This window comes from Sceloporus occidentalis, unplaced genomic scaffold, assembly GCF_023333645.1.
Source record: "Sceloporus occidentalis isolate IW3139 unplaced genomic scaffold, rSceOcc1.0.p SCAF_74, whole genome shotgun sequence".
NCBI lineage: Eukaryota > Metazoa > Chordata > Lepidosauria > Squamata > Phrynosomatidae > Sceloporus > Sceloporus occidentalis.
The window spans coordinates 2,938,116-2,954,237 of record NW_028317054.1 but is presented as its reverse complement, the minus strand read 5'-3'; the positions used below and the strand labels follow the sequence as shown (position 1 = coordinate 2,954,237).

At 36.8% G+C, this 16,122-nt stretch overlaps 1 protein-coding gene across 1 annotated transcript in view; it reads right to left on the bottom strand.

Moving 5' to 3' along the window:
- Positions 1-4,092: 4,092 nt before the first annotated feature.
- Positions 4,093-16,122, bottom strand: part of LOC149285959 (integrin alpha-6-like) — a 33,166-nt gene continuing 21,136 nt past the window's right edge. The window contains exons 8-25 of the mRNA XM_089494744.1: positions 14,164-14,255; positions 13,810-13,937; positions 13,630-13,725; positions 12,755-12,816; positions 11,881-12,041; positions 11,581-11,727; positions 10,231-10,343; positions 9,950-10,139; positions 9,784-9,867; positions 9,094-9,173; positions 8,933-9,010; positions 7,834-7,936; positions 6,848-7,021; positions 6,260-6,358; positions 5,638-5,748; positions 5,089-5,187; positions 4,717-4,842; positions 4,093-4,200 (exon numbers count right to left, since the gene is read on the bottom strand). Of these exons, the coding sequence (XP_089350870.1) occupies positions 4,093-4,200; positions 4,717-4,842; positions 5,089-5,187; positions 5,638-5,748; positions 6,260-6,358; positions 6,848-7,021; positions 7,834-7,936; positions 8,933-9,010; positions 9,094-9,173; positions 9,784-9,867; positions 9,950-10,139; positions 10,231-10,343; positions 11,581-11,727; positions 11,881-12,041; positions 12,755-12,816; positions 13,630-13,725; positions 13,810-13,937; positions 14,164-14,255 (2,051 nt within the window). The remainder of the gene's footprint in view (positions 4,201-4,716; positions 4,843-5,088; positions 5,188-5,637; positions 5,749-6,259; positions 6,359-6,847; positions 7,022-7,833; positions 7,937-8,932; positions 9,011-9,093; positions 9,174-9,783; positions 9,868-9,949; positions 10,140-10,230; positions 10,344-11,580; positions 11,728-11,880; positions 12,042-12,754; positions 12,817-13,629; positions 13,726-13,809; positions 13,938-14,163; positions 14,256-16,122) is intronic.

Below are 16,122 nucleotides of genomic sequence, written 5' to 3'. Positions count from 1 at the left end.
ATCTCGTTAAAAAGCACCAACTCCCAAAAGCTCCACGTAAAACATAAAATAGCAGTAAGCTAAATATTTTATCATTTTTTATTACTAAATACAAATGAAGAGCTTTTCGTGTTTTCCTGCGTCAAGTAATTATTGATTCAATGTTATTAATAAAATGTTACTTTAAAGGTGTTGTTCCACTTGGACTAAACATTAATTATTAACAGAGCTGTCATTTTATTCTTTACTGTGAATGTTTACACACATAAAAATAACACAAAACTTGAAGAAAATTAGTAGTTTCTAGAACAACCTATCGGTGCCTTCCTTTGTGTCACATGACAGATGTTCCTGGTAAAATTATGAATAAGGCCACATTTTACTTGGAGTTAGAGGTTTGTTGTAAACAAAAATCCACTTAGCTACAATTCATTTAATGCAATGTTTAAAAAGAAAGGAATTCACTATTATAGATGTATCTAGACTTCCGAATACATGCATCATCAAAAATAAATAAAACTTAGTATCTTTACAGACATTCAAAGTGATCTTTCAAACTTGTTTCAATGTTATTATAAAACTGGTGGTTATTTATATTACACAAAGTAACCATCCTTGCGCTGAAAAGCTTTTATGGAATTGAAATTGTTACCTGCTGATATTCTTTTTGTTATTTACATACATTATATATGTGTAAAGCACAGTTAAGGTGATGGGGTAAATGCAGCTTGACATTAATCTGCGCCAAATTTAAAACTGCATGCATCATAACCCTAAATATTAGCCCAATTGAATCTATATATATATATATATCAGATCAGATATGCAAATCAGAGGAAGGATTTAAAATTGCCTTGGTAGTGTTTGTGAGATCCCTCACTGTAGGGTATGAAATCCCTATAAATAAAAGTAGTACAAACAGAGAAGATGCAAATTACTTTTTGCATTGTTATGCTGTAAAATAGTATCTCAAATCTTATTTATGTCACGCGTCATAGGATGTCATCATCTCAAGGAACGCTCAGAAGCATTTGAATGAAGCAATGATAACTAACACAAAATCTTCTATTTAATCTTCTTAATGTCTTGGTTGGCATCAAAACCCATTTTAAAAGAAAGCATCACAAAATAACGATAATTATGGTAGATTGGATTTAAAAAGGCCTAGGGGTGTATGTAAAAGTGCACTCCGTGTATCTGACAATGTGCCTAATATAAAATGATTCTGCATAGATATCAACATATTAAAGGACACTATACAAAACATTACTGCAGCAGGCGTCTAAAAGCAATATATGCTGTAGAGATCTGTCTCCTTAACCTGCTAATTCCAAATAGAACTAAGAGAAGAGCTCATCGGTTGTTTTTATAATACATCTTCCACGATTTTGTCCTTCAGGATGTTTGGGAATGATGAGATTCATAGTTCCATTTCCAATCTCTAGCCCTTATTTATGATTAATAAGTGATATTTAAAAAAAGTTAGAAATCCACTTTTTGGCAGCCCTGTTACACATTTCTTGCAATAAAGAAATTCTTCCTCCAGCGACATTCTGTCGTAAGGAATGTGGAAAATAATACTTTGCTGGTACCCCGCAGATGCAAACTAGATGTAGTGGAAGGAAACCTTATATCGCATAAGATTATTTCGCAGCTGCTCCATGAATTATTTGCTTATAGTATGGAAAAATTCCATAAATAGTAACAAGCAGACTGGGTATGAAACGTGGGACTTTGGTAGTTTTAGAGCGAAGCGTTATACAAAATTCACAAACAGTACAATAATTACAACAATAACGTATCGCACATTTAAATGCGATACATTGAGGATTAAGAGAGATGTAGTCAAAAGAACCATAAATTGTCTACTCTTTTTAGCTCCCGGTGGTGATGGGTAGCAAGTAGAATTGGCGACCATCCAATAAAAAGAATAAAATCATAATTTTAAGAATGCATCCCATAAAGCACGGCAGCGTATTTTTTGTAACGTTGCATAGGCTTTTTCCGCATGGCAGGAATCGTATTGTAATGACATAAAAAAAAAAAAATCACACTGGTGAAAGACCAAAAGATCAAACATTTTGCATAGGAACCTAGGCAATATTTACAGTAAATTTAAATTTATCACAGTGTAATACACTAGTACAATCATGGATACCAAGAGCTGTACATTAAGGCAGATTGACTACAGGCCAGCAAGGTGGGATCATCCATTAGGAATGAAAGACCATATTGGAGACCTCAATGACTGAAAACAGACATGGATTCAAAGAGAAGTTCTACTGAGAACCCGCATGGCTGCCTCCTTCTTTATTGCTTAATTGCACCACCAACACTGGAGGAGGAGATATGTACTAAGGTATGGTAAGTGGAGACTCATACTCATTGTCTTCAACAAATCTGACACATGGCAGGTAAAGTCAGCAATGGACCTCCAGCATCAACCAATAACCCCTGTTAGCTATGTAAAACACATACTGCAGGACCCCTGCAATGTCAAGACTGATTTCACATGCCTTTCTGGTTTACATTTTAAATCTCTAAAAGAACTTTCAATTTTCATATCCCTAGAATAGAGAAAACTATCCTGAGCCCAATAAGACAGAAGCCCATGTTTCATTCTCATACCCACAACACAACCGTTTAGTCAATTTTTCAACAAATAAATAAATAAAAAATATCCTTAGGAATAACTTTCATTTTCATTCCACTTTGTGACCCATTGTTTTTTTTCATTGCTTTTGTTTGGTTTGCCATCTTTGACCTGCCGTTCTTCTTTGGGAATTCGTACAGCGTGGTATCTTGGGACACTGTCATCGTACCTAGACCGTTTAAAGAATCCACACTGCAAAGAGAGACGGGACCAGAGTCATTGAGAAACGCACGCAAACTACAATATTCATTTGGTTAAGATATTGGAAGCAGAGTCGAAGCAGAAGTTTGCTCATCCATGCCAAGTGTGTAGTCAGTAGTGAAGCAGTAGTGAATATAGTAACAAGTCTGGAAGCACTCTCTCATGTGATCTATCTATCCATCCATCTATCCATCCATCTATCCATCCATCCATCTATCCATCCATCCATCCATCCATCCATCCATCCATCCTCTTTACACATTTCAGTATTCTAACGTAAGTTAAAGTAATACGAGTCCTCACTACCAAATCTATTAACAAATGCATTAAATAATTGTAAGGGTTTTGGAAATGTATTTTATGCCAACTGTCCAATTTCCACCCTAAGGGAGCCCTTAAGAGCTGAGGATAAAACAGTATTAAGGAGACCATAGAACAGGGCCGGGGATCTGAACCAACCCATGTAAATGGGCAGATTTTATATACCCTATACAATAAATCACTGTCGATAAGGAGCTCAGAAAAAAATGAGAATGAGGGGCTTATAACCCATATAAGATAAACAAAAGACGAATTGTCATACTTTAGCGATATATGTTAAATGCTGTGAATGTATATAACCAAACATTAACAGTACACTTTCCTTATAATAATGACATAATTTAGTGAGAACTTAAATATTACACGTGTTTTTTCTTTATAACAACATAATGCAAGATAAGCGGATAAATAAATAACCAGTAAGACAGGAGATCACCCGTAGAAAACAAGTATAGACTTAAAAGAGATTTAACACAGACATGGAAACACACACATTGTAAATTAGAACTGCTCAAATGTTATAATTTATAGAATAAGACATCTCAATAACTAAATAGCTAAATGTAATTCATAAATGACACGGATTGTACAGATGTACTGGGAGTGATTTTTTCCCTTATGATGTCGACTCCGCATGATGGGAGTCCTGGGGTGGCCGTGCATTGTGGGAATTAGTTTTTGCAGCAGCTTTAGCGCCTAAACTTTGCTCAAGATATCGAGATACCAGTTGTAATTTATTAATATGTGTATTTCCAGATTATTATTATTATTACAGGTCCAAACGATGCAAGCCCACACATAAATCCAGCAATTAATAGAAGTTCGGCACAGAAGAAGCGGCCATTGTTAAATTCCAAAAAAACCCTGCAGCCAAAACCACGTCCCGCAGCAGGCAATGAAATATAATCAATTACCAAATCACAGAATGGTGATCAATATTATGCATCGGTAGTTAGTCGCTCTTTATCAGATGGCTGAGTGTGGATCTCAGCCCTGTGATAGGCAGCATCAAACTGATCTTTCTTATCTCTCCTGAAGAAACCACACTACAAAGAATCAAGGTTATTTAATACATTGCAAGGATTGGGATGTTTGAAATTGAAATGAAACATTAACAAAGCTCTTTCAGTGATTACATTATTGAATTACAATAATTTATTAAATAATAATTGGTTAAAATTAAAACGATTGAATTCCCACGAAGACTTAAATGATATCACCAGCTTATAAGATAAAAACACAATGGAAATGTCTATCTGGTAACACTGGAACTTTCTGTATTTATGGGACGGATGTATTCCATGAGCAACCGGAAGAATTCATTGAACCTCACATCTTTTCAGTAGGGGGAGAGCTATCAAAACACATCGTCACCCATCTAAGTACTATGCTTGGACGCAAGTCAAGTCAATGACATAAAAAATCAACTTAAGGTAAGGTAATTCAATAACTAATGTTAATAAAAAAAAGGATTTGTGACTCTAAGAGATATAACAATATATCTACATTCAGCATAAGAGACATACAATATAATGTATAATATCAATATAACATGTACTCACTTTCCATAGTAGAAAGACCAAAAGAGCCAGCATCAAGATCCCAGCAAGAATGGCAACAAATATAATCCACCAAGGCACTCCTGTGTACTGAGCTACCGTCTTCTCAGGGAAAACAGTCAGACGCACCTGTAAGGATCAAAATATGGATGTTCTATCAAGCTTACATTATTGTGTCACTGTGGCCGTGCAGTACAGTATTCTCCACCGTGGCCTTGTAATGTTAGCCAGTTATAAATTCTCCACTGTCCATGTTTCATGCATTTGGTTATTTCCCATACACTTCTTGATGACATGTAAAATAAAATTTGAATTCTAATATTTTCCAAGCAAGTTAAATTAAAAAAAAAATTAGCAAGGGAGAGAATATCTTACCTGGTACCCCTCTTTTGACATTTTAACGTTTTGAGCAGTTGTGTCTATGGCAATCGATGCTTTCACTAGGATGTCAAGGTAATTCATCTTTGCATATTCCTGTTATACAAAAGGGGAATTTTGAGCAAACAAATTTACTGGAATCCCTGGATTCTGGGATGGCTTATTTTAGGAGGCATTTTGTAATTTGAGAAAGTAACTTGCATTTTAGAAGTTGCAAGCTGCTTTTCCAAGCAGATCCCTGAACACAAGGTGTCTTCTGTGATTAGATAGTGGACTTTTTCTAAAACAAATCTCATCAGCTATGCATTATACAGGGTCAACCAAACGCTTCTTGCAGGAGAAGCTCACTGGGGTTGACCCTTCATAATGCAAAGTGATGTCATGGAGGTGAAGCTACATCTCTCCAGCATACAAGAGACACAGGGGATGGGAACATAAAAGTTAATGTGAAATAAAATATTACCAAGTAGCACATTAAGATCTGTTTAAACATTCATTTGATTGTTTCAGGTCTTGGGGATTAATGATAAATTCTACATGCATTACCTCTAGAAACGTGCTGTTCCATAATCTAGACCGTGCCACAATGACTGCATTACTGTCCAGGCCTTGGAGAGGGCATCTTATGGTTACACATCGCGCATGGTTATTACAGTCCTGGAATCAACAGAAAACATTTGAGGCGCTGGTTGAATTCATTAGTAATGAACAGCCCAGGTAAAGTGAAGTATATACAGGTAAATCAAGTCAAAATGAAATCTTAAGCACCCCCCCAAGCTTTTTTACATTGCTTACAGTGCTCTAAAGTATATGACCCTCTTGGTACAAGCCTCTGTTACAGCTACCACTTGTGTACACTGCTGTATGATGTCAAGCGTTGTGATATGATGTCATATCATGACACATACAGTCAGCCTGCAGACAAGAAGTATGGTGGAGTGTTGAGAGAAGTCTGTGCCCCAAGACAGACAGACCTCATGCTCAAGTGCACGTGGGGGCCAGCTTGCTGAAATCTCTGCTCTCCCCACATGGCTTGTGGCTGCACTGTGATGGCACCTTAAATCTCTATGTTATGATGTCACCTGCAACCCAGGGCCTGAGGCAACCACCTAGAGGGATCCCCGACAGGTCTTCCATCTCTGTATCAAATCAGGCATTTGACTCTTACCAATGTCAGGTACTTTCTTTCAGAAAAGAGGGAAAATGTTTTCTCATCTCCACTCTGCTTTTCACTAATCTCGCGTCTGCTTCTAGTCTTTCCAGACTCCTATCAGAAAGAATAGTTGAACCATCATTGAAGAGACCACAACACAAAACATGTTATCAATAAATGAGAGCACAATGCTGCAGTCACATAAATAAAACACTATATTAGTATACATATATTCACATGTGGGTTTCTGTACATGTTATAAATGAATATAATTTGAAGGTGCTGTTCCTACGTAGTACACGCATGTACAACCTCTATGTGCCAGCTACTCCAGGCACAAAACTAATATAGCGGATTCCTAAACCCACAAATACATTTGATAATAAAACAAAAATACAGTGTAGATCATTTTAACCCCTTAAGGGCAATGGGTGGTCCCTAAACCCATTGAAAACAATGCCTTTTGAGCCTGTACATGTACGGGCTTTGTCATTAAGGGGTTAAAATGCACACACTTGTGCCTCCAGTTTAACCATCACAACTTTTATTTCTGCAACACATCCAAGGGACACAAAATAAGAGTGGTAGGAAGTGTCAACATACCAAAAGTTTCAATTTATTGATTTCACCAGCAGGCCGACAAGTCACTTTATCCAACCCTTTAGAGTCTATTTTCATCAAGTACAGCAGCCACTTCCCGTTGGTAATTTCTTTTGGCCACTCAAGATCCAAAAATGCTGTGCCAAGTGCTTTAAGAGGTCGTCCAAAATTAGTTATCTAGGGTAAAAAATGAAAGGTTGTGAAATATATGACAAAAAGGATATATGAGGTCCATGTACTTTTTGTTAAATGTACTCCAATTTTGTTTCCATAGTGATTGCTTTAAGTATCATTTTCCCAAGTGGCCTTTGACCTCTAGAATGGACTATAGGTCGCTCTTCTTCACCTTTTACTTCCTTTTGGCTACACTTGATATTGCTAAATCATTTTTCTATGTTCCCAAAACACTGCAGATATTGGAACTTGAAGAGTTCGTGATGACCTGTGGCGGTAGATCTCGGAAATGCAGAGAGTAAAAACCGAATATTACTCATGGGCTTCTCACTTGGGACATAATGAGTAAACTCCATAGTGTAACACAAAGGCTTCCATCTCTTGGAAAATCAACATAAGGCATGACATTCCAAGAAATATGTTTTGACGCACTTGATAAAGTCATAGATGTAAGAATTCTTTTTGTATACAATTTACACATTTCTTCAGAATTCGTTTTAAGTGCTTGGTCAAACCATTTAACCTATTATATTATCATATTTACAGATACTGTAGAAGAAGAACATTTTTTTGTATTAATTTATTTTATATCGCAATGTCCATTACTCACAATCACAATATGATTTTTTACAGGCTAGATTTGAAAGAAACTGTTCTTGATCATTGCCCCATAACCTCCAGAACGTGCAGTAGCAAATATTTTCTTTACAAATCTCTCTAATAGTAACATCTTTTAATCTCAGCCCAAGAGGGGGCGCTCTAAGCTTGTAAAACACATATGAAATATATGCTGTAGAAATAAATGATATACTCACTCTGAACTCAAATTCAATTAAATTTCCAATATCATCTTCTGATTTCATAGCACTTTCTCCAACAATATTTCCCCCAAAGTACACCTGAGATGGCTTGGCAACCCTGAAATAAAGACAAAAAACGAGTTTGTGCAACAGGTAAGTGTAGAGTGAATAGGGAAAGTGACAAAGAGGTATGCATGTCTTCCGAATGCCATTTGTACATGTTTATTCACCGAACAGTGAATTACAGATAAGACCCATACTCTGACCTAGAGAAAGACCTAGAGCCAAGTTACTCACTTGCTTTTAACTAAGTTCAGTTACTAAATATATTAAACTGTAGGTCGCTATGCAACAAAAAAAATTCAATACCTAAAAACAGAAGTTTTTGAACATTATTAAGTAGAATTGCTAAGTATTAATTATAATTTCCTGTAATAATTGTTTGCAGGACTAAGAGAGGAGCCAGGTTAAAATACGATCCAGGTGTATTTATTGGTCTGTAACAATTTATCAGCAAAGCAATCACTGAAGAACTCACAAGAGAAACGTCGGCTGGAACTTCCACAAATGAGATCTTTTTATTTACCAGACTGGTTGGTGTTTTAGATAAATAAAGATCTAATCTGTACAAGTTCTAGCTGGCATTTTTTCATCCATTCTCACGACCGGCTATAACGCTCTTCTTAGTTCTTCAGTAATTGCTAAGCGGCTATATTGTTACAAACCAATAGATACTTGTATATCATATTTTACCCTGGCTCCTTGGTTGGTTTTCACCCCTTAAGGACAACGAGTTGTCACTAAACCTATTAAGGACATAAATTGTGAGCCCATACATGTGCGGGCCGTGTCGTGAAGGGGTTAAAAGCTTGCATTGTCTGCATACTAGTTTAGTTATATAGTTTTTTGAGCCGCTACTAGATTATTATTGTGTGAATATGCATGGTGCTCCTTGGAGATCTTTTTGCCTGTAATAATTGCTTCTTGAATCCCACTGGTTTGTTTCCCTATGGATATATTTTAACTTTGTGTTCTATAGTGCAAAGAACTTGTTTATCTTGAAAGTCACAATTATCTTTCCAAAAGCCTAGCATGTCCTGCTAAGCTAACTTACCCTGAGACCGAAAGAAGCAGTTCAACAACCACCCGAGCTTTGGCTACCACTGGAGCAAGGTTGGCTTGGGAGCTTGTTCTGCAATAAAAATGAAATGTTCACATGGTAGCCATCGCAAACCTGATTAATAATATCAATAAACTGTTTCATAACCAACATACGTTTCCAAATTCAGAAGAACTTCCAGGTCAGTAGTGTTCGCCGATATCTCGTTTGTGCTCAAAATTAGGTAAAATGTAATCTGTGAAAAACAAAGATATTTAGAAAAGGGGAATCCGTTATTCCATTGCTGAATCCTTCCAGTAACAAGCAAAATTATATTAAATTGATTGATCAGTGTAACAGGTAAGGGTTTCTTAACATCCAAGAGGTGCCACTCCAGATCAGTTTTCAATATGTTGATTTGGAAGAGATCATGTACGTGGCTCCTGGCCCTAAAACCTTGACCTCCAATACAATTTAAGGGGCAGTTTAATGTCCTTGACAGCCCCGGCAAAGAAGAATGCATATTAAAGGAACAGTTTAGTGTTCCTGACTTGCTCTTCTGCACAACAGGACAGACAATATACTGAAATTAACAACAAAGTATACACATCTACCAAATGTCATTTCTATGGGTTTGTTCACTGAACAGTGGGCCGGAGATGAGCTCACAAGCGGAATCCAACCATTGTGCAAACAACTTAAAGGGACCTCTCAGCTATCATATGCATTAAAGTGCGTATAACGGCTGGAGTGTTCCTTTAAAAGGCATAACTTTGTCGGATTTTTCTAGGAAGGTCATACAGATGGCAATGCCAAAGACAGACCTATATAAAATACAAATCAATACGAATATACAATCCACTTACATTAGCATTTCTTTTAAATGGATTTCCCAGTTCGCATCCTACTTTGGACCCGTTTTGATTTGATGTACAAATAAATTGTTTTTCCTGTATTTTGAGAAAAAAAATTAACAGCAGAGCTAAAACAAAAAATCACCACAATCCCATAACTACAGCCATGGTTACTTACAGGACTGTGAGACAGATCACGCATGGATGAGTAAGACAAGGCATTTGGTAAATCTGCAGTAAGTCTGGCTTCGTGGGCATCATCACCATCCTTTTTTGGGTTTGCCGGGTCTGATGGGTTGTTGGTAACTGTTATTTCTACAGCTATATCTTTCTGATCTTTGAGAGACAAGACCGGGACTCCATTTTCTCTGTCAAAAAAATAAACAACAATAATTGGTAAAAACAAAAACTTAACAATAAACAAAAATCTAGATTACAACAGCATGTAGTCACACTCACTTTGGTAATTCAGTAAAGGTTTCAGGTCCATCTCTGGTACAGAACTTGTAGGACATTCTCATGTTGCTGTTACATACGTTGTCTTCTCCACATCCCTCTTTTAGAAACTGGACCTGAAGAAGATTATATCAGAGACGTATTAACCACAAATATGCATAGCAGCATTTACAGAATAATGCTCAGGTTGGAAGATTATTTTACATGTAAAAGTAAACACCTCTCTAACCCTAAAATGCAACATTTCTGAAACAGAACCAGAATGGTATGGCCCATAACATACCTCGAAAAACCTTTAAGGGACTATTAAAGAATTCTAGAATTGCTTATTTTTTTTATTTTATTTTTTTATATCTATGACCCAAAAGTAAATAGATTTATAGCTTAACTCCCAATTATTAATTAAGGGAACATCAATAATGTTCTGAGCTATTTTTTGCCGCATGTCTTTACGATGTTCATCTCCTTACTACTCCCTATTGATGTTTATTTTGTAGTAAACATTTGTTACTTTGTTTTCTTGTTTCTGATTCTACCTGTGGGATAGAATGGAAATCTATGAATTTTGGTGTAGGTACTGTCTACAGCTAAATTCTCCGAAAGGTAGCTTGTGAGCCTCTGGTACGTCTCCTGATACCACTGAGTAGTTCTCGAGTTACATACTCAGCATCAGTAGAACAGTGATGCATCTGTGTGTTCTAGCAAAAATACCCCTCAAAACTGAATATTTTTTAAAAAAAACCTCAAAATATAAAACATCATGTTTCAAATATACTATGAGTCTCTAAAGTGTCACCTTTCATAGTAGGTCTCAAAAAAGTAGCTCTCTAAATGGATCTTTTAAAAGAAGTTCTTTGAAAGCTACAGCAGTACCCAATAAGTGGGTACTAGTTTTTATCATTTATTGATGTACAAATTAACATTCATTTGCTTTCCCTGCTGGGGGTGCTTCAGCTTGTGTTCTCCATATAGATAGATAGATAAACAGATATATAAAGAATACAATCACTGCCTGGCTATCGCTGCCTTTTAAATTAGGACAGTGTAAGTGATGGCTGATAGGGCTACTAAGCTTGTCACAGCTGAAGCAAACAGTGGAAACAGGGCCTATGGATCTCTTACAGAAATGCAAGGCTAGCATGGAAGCCATAGGCTTCTGATGGGTTAAGAAACATTGATCTGATATACAACTCTTCACATGCAAAGGTAAATGCTATATTCAGTACGCCCCTCTCGGGTGGTACGGCTATGGTGGTCTCTTGGAAGCATGGGTCTTCAAATTAGTGATTATATACTTTAAAAATCAGAAGAAGCATTGCACATTTATAGTCAATTTACGGTATGAACACTTACATTGGCAGTAGTGGTTTTTGGCTCGTTTTGATTCAGAATTGGAACCAGTTGTGGAAGCTGGCCATTTCGTTGCCTAGATAAACGGGCAGATTTAATTTCTGCAGATACAGAAATAGGGATCTGGCGGAGTTTGTCTCGAATGGGCTCCTGTAAAATATATATATATATATTAAGAACATTATGTACAAATATAGTGAGTAAAGTTGCTCTTCTGTCCCCTCGTGCTTTTGTTGCACAATTTGGTCACCATTATTTCAGATACTAACTGTCCTCAGACACACGCGTTGCTTTAGCTCTTACCTGTAACTGGAGTGATGTTTGGACACACTTCTGCTGATTTTGCCCCTGGAGGTCAATAGTTTTTGTTATCTGATTTTCAAAGGGAAGATTCTTGAACTGAACCCTTGATGGCAAAGCTAACTTTTGTCGTTCACTTTCAACTTCAAATGTGTAGCTGAGAGCTGATAAACAAACGGAGAGGCTATTCGTTATTTTGAACAGAATGCTCTACAGAATAATGCCTGAGAATTACGTAGGTTATGGAAAATCTGCATATAGAAGGAACTACATAGTGTTCGTTGCCAATATTTTATCCCGAGGCATGCTGGCAAATTCATTCCTATTTTGTAATGTAAAAAATAGTCAAACAATTACAGGGTCAAGGTGGCTGAAAAATGATTTAAGGATTTAAGTGATTTTTTTTTTTTTTATAGAAGCCAATATAAGGTTACAACCTAAAGATAGATCCTGAGATCTGACAAGCACTGACCTTGAAGATATCGGTAAATTCAACTTTATAAGTGGCTTTGCAAGCAGTGTATTCACTAAAGGTGTCTTATGATGTCAAATCAAGATGAGTGAATATGTGAAGACTACTTCTGCTTTTACTGACATGTCTAATGGAAGAAGAATTTCCTAATTTTCCATGGTAATTTTCCCAAAGTGTTGTTAATAAATACATTATTTTTAATGAGCATATTGTATAAAAATAATATATTGTATTGTGAATAAAACATAAAATTATTCCTACATGTATATGGTAATCTAATAGAACTGGATGTAAGGAGAAATGTTCTCGTGGGACAACAACACCCAGCCACTTTCAGAATTTTGAAAACCTTCACTTATCAACATGAATTAAAGTATGGATCATATGTGGAAAAAACACACTTACTCAGAAAAGGATTATAATCTTTGGATTTTGATGTATATTCAAAACAAGCTTCAACGTCCAAACTGAAGAACAAAAAAAAACAACTAAGTTAAAATGAACCAATAACATAGGGACGGCACTTGAATGTGATCTACCACTTTTAAAACGTTTTTCTTTGTTGTTCAGTACAATTGTTTTAGAGATATTTGATTTAAAGTAAGGGACTATAAAACTGAGACCCATGGCAAAATGTGGCAGAACTAGCATTTACATGGAGTTCTGGTGTTATCTCTTCTTCTCCCCACATATTGACAACCACAGCCAGATCAATTGCCATTGACAAGGGGCAGTAATGTAACAGAATAATAATAATCATTCATATAATGTGAAAAGCAAGTTAAGATGGCTGTCCCCATGCTATGCATACGGGTTTCCAAACTATATATTGCTATTTAGTCTTCAAGCACTGCTTAGACTTCTTTAGTGCACTAAACGGCGACATGTAATATTTGATACTTATATTCAGGATACAGGTTTTACAGAACAGCATAACACTAGGAAACCGGAACTAAACTGAATGAATGATATGAATATTTATTTTCTTTTTTCATTATTGATAACTTTGGGACCCTATTACCTGAGCACCTTCAGAGAAAGCTTTCTCTGGAGTGTCAGTGCCATTTAATCTGAAACCTTTTACATTTATTGTAGTCTATGTTGCTGTAAACTGCTCTAAGCGCTCTAGCTTCATTGTTCATTGTTTCTTATTCAATTAAATAGAGTTTGCCTTGTCCTTACAAAAACTGTAATACCCTTTGGTGAAAAATAGAATTTTAGAGCTACTTCCTAAATCAATGGAAATTATTTTTCTATGAATGTATCTTATTTTTTTTTACCAGATTCCACTGGGTGCATCACAGTTCTTCTTGTTAAAGTCTATCTTATCTGGGGTGACTTTAATGGTCTTCTTCAGGTTGATAACCGGACGTGATCTTAAAAGAAATATGAAAGGTATAAGAATGTGTACAGTGGCCAAATCTACTACGTGCTGGAGGTTTTTAAAGGCCGTCACATACCTGAATACATTTACAGAATCTGACAGGGATCCAATTGCAAGATCTGGATAGGTATTTTTGTCCAAATCCATATTTCCGGCAATGGAATACCCAAAGGACTTTGTATTTGTGCTTCTTCCCTCAAGAACCTTAAAAAACGGAAGAAAAGATATTATACATTATTTATCAGCTAAAAATCACATTCTCTCCAGGATTTGTGTTGAGGAAAAATCAGACAAAACACTGCGTGAGAAGTAGGTAGCTGAGCCGTGTTCATTTTATCTGGAAGAATAAATGCAAATACACATTTTCGCGAAGGTCGTTAAAGAGTACATTTACAGTGGAGTGGGCAATATGAAGGAACAAAGCCCTTACCTGAGCTGGTTTTCTATTTATCCCATCTTTTGTTCCATGGAACACATACACTTTTCCAAATTCATCATCATAAGGGGCTCCAACCGCAATGTCTAAAAACAAATTAACCCTTTAAAAGTGTAATGGACTGAGTTGGAAAATTATTAACATATATAAAGCCAATAGATCATTTCTATAGAGTTATTCCGGGGCAAACTGATAAGTTAAGATAAACGCCTGTTAAAGTCCACTTTCCTTGGACTCTATATTTTTAAACATAGTTGGAAGACAGGCTTCACATCTTACTTTTCTACCCCTTCATTTTTATGCTCCCGAGCGGGGCCCATTCTGGCCTCAAGCTTTGTATTAAGTACCATAAGGCTAGATGGCTGCTTACGGGCAGGGTTCCAAACTCCTGATGTATCTGTATGTATTAATGTATATTGTTATGTATGTGTTAACTGCCCCTTTTAAATAGTACAGCTCTGTGTAATTTGTTGGTGCTTAATAAATAAAAGATAATAATCATAAGAAGAATACTGAATGTCTGGTTTTGCTGATACAGTCAACAAACGTAGGTACGCTGTCCAAGCATGGTCAGTGGAACATAACAGCTCCAATCGCATAGGCGGAAGACGAGCATCCACTGAAAACAGGGGGAGTTAATGTCACATACGTGTGAGTGAATGTGCACTGAAATGCCTTAAATATGCATTTACAGGTACATCTAAGAATATACAGTACTGTGCATTTAACAAAATGCAAAGCGAGTGAACAGAAGAAAAATCTAAATCAAATCAATATTTGGTAAGACCACCGCTTTAATTCTTGTCAGTACACCTGCACAAAGGCAGGGAATTTGTAGGCATATAATTAAGCAATTATACAAAACAGGTGCCTGCCTAAAACTTTTGCAAAGTATTGCTAATTATATAGATATTATATATATATATATATATATATATATACCGTATTTGCTCGATTATAAGACGAGGTTTTTTCAGAGCAAATGCTCTGAAAAATACCCCTCGTCTTATAATCGGGGTCGTCTTATAATCAGACCTCAAATAGGTCTGACTATGAGACGATTAAGATCCAGATCCCCCGCAGTTGCAGGGGACCTGGATCCTCCTGTGTGTCCGTGTCCCCCCCCCCACCGCACCGGTGCGGGGAACTCTGATCTCTGACAGTCGGGGAAGGTCTGCGCGATGGACGCAGACAACCCCCGCTGCTAGCCACGCCTCCTTCCGGCTGCAGCGTAAGTGCGTGGGATCTACACGCTTCCCCGGCTACATGACAGAGAAGCCAGAAGCACCGATAAGTTTGGGGGGCGGGAGGGAGTGTTAAATGGGAGGGCATAAGGCATTTCTGGAGGCAGAGTGCTCTGTGAAATGCCTTTTAACCCCCTTAATGCCACTCTGCCTCCAGAAATGCCTCAAACCTCCCTATATGCCACTCTTCCCCATAATATGCCTTTTAACCCTCTAAATGCCAGAGAGGCATACAGGGGTATAAGGCATTTCTGGAGGCAGAGTGGCACATAGGTGGTCAAAAGGCATATCATGGGGCACAGTGGCATATAGGGTTAAAAGGCATATCATGGGGCACAGTGGCATATAGGGGGTATAAGGCATTTCTGGGGCAGATGCGCATAACTGCGGGGCAGGTTGGAAAATAGAAGGCAATAAAACCAAAATATTTTTCTCAATCATAGCTTTTATTTAAAAAAAAAAGTTTAGATGAATTAACATTTACTGGTAAAACTTTTTTCCTATAGGGTCGTCTTATATTCAGGCTTTTTCTTTTTTTCCTAAATTAATATTCAGATTTGGGGGGTCGTCTTATAATCAGGGTCGTTTTATAATCGAGCAAATACGGTATATAAAAAATTAACAATCACATAAGCTTTTAAGAGCTCAGAGGTCGAGAAATGGTCTTTAGACTACCTTCACTGGAAGCTATATATCAATAGCTATTTTC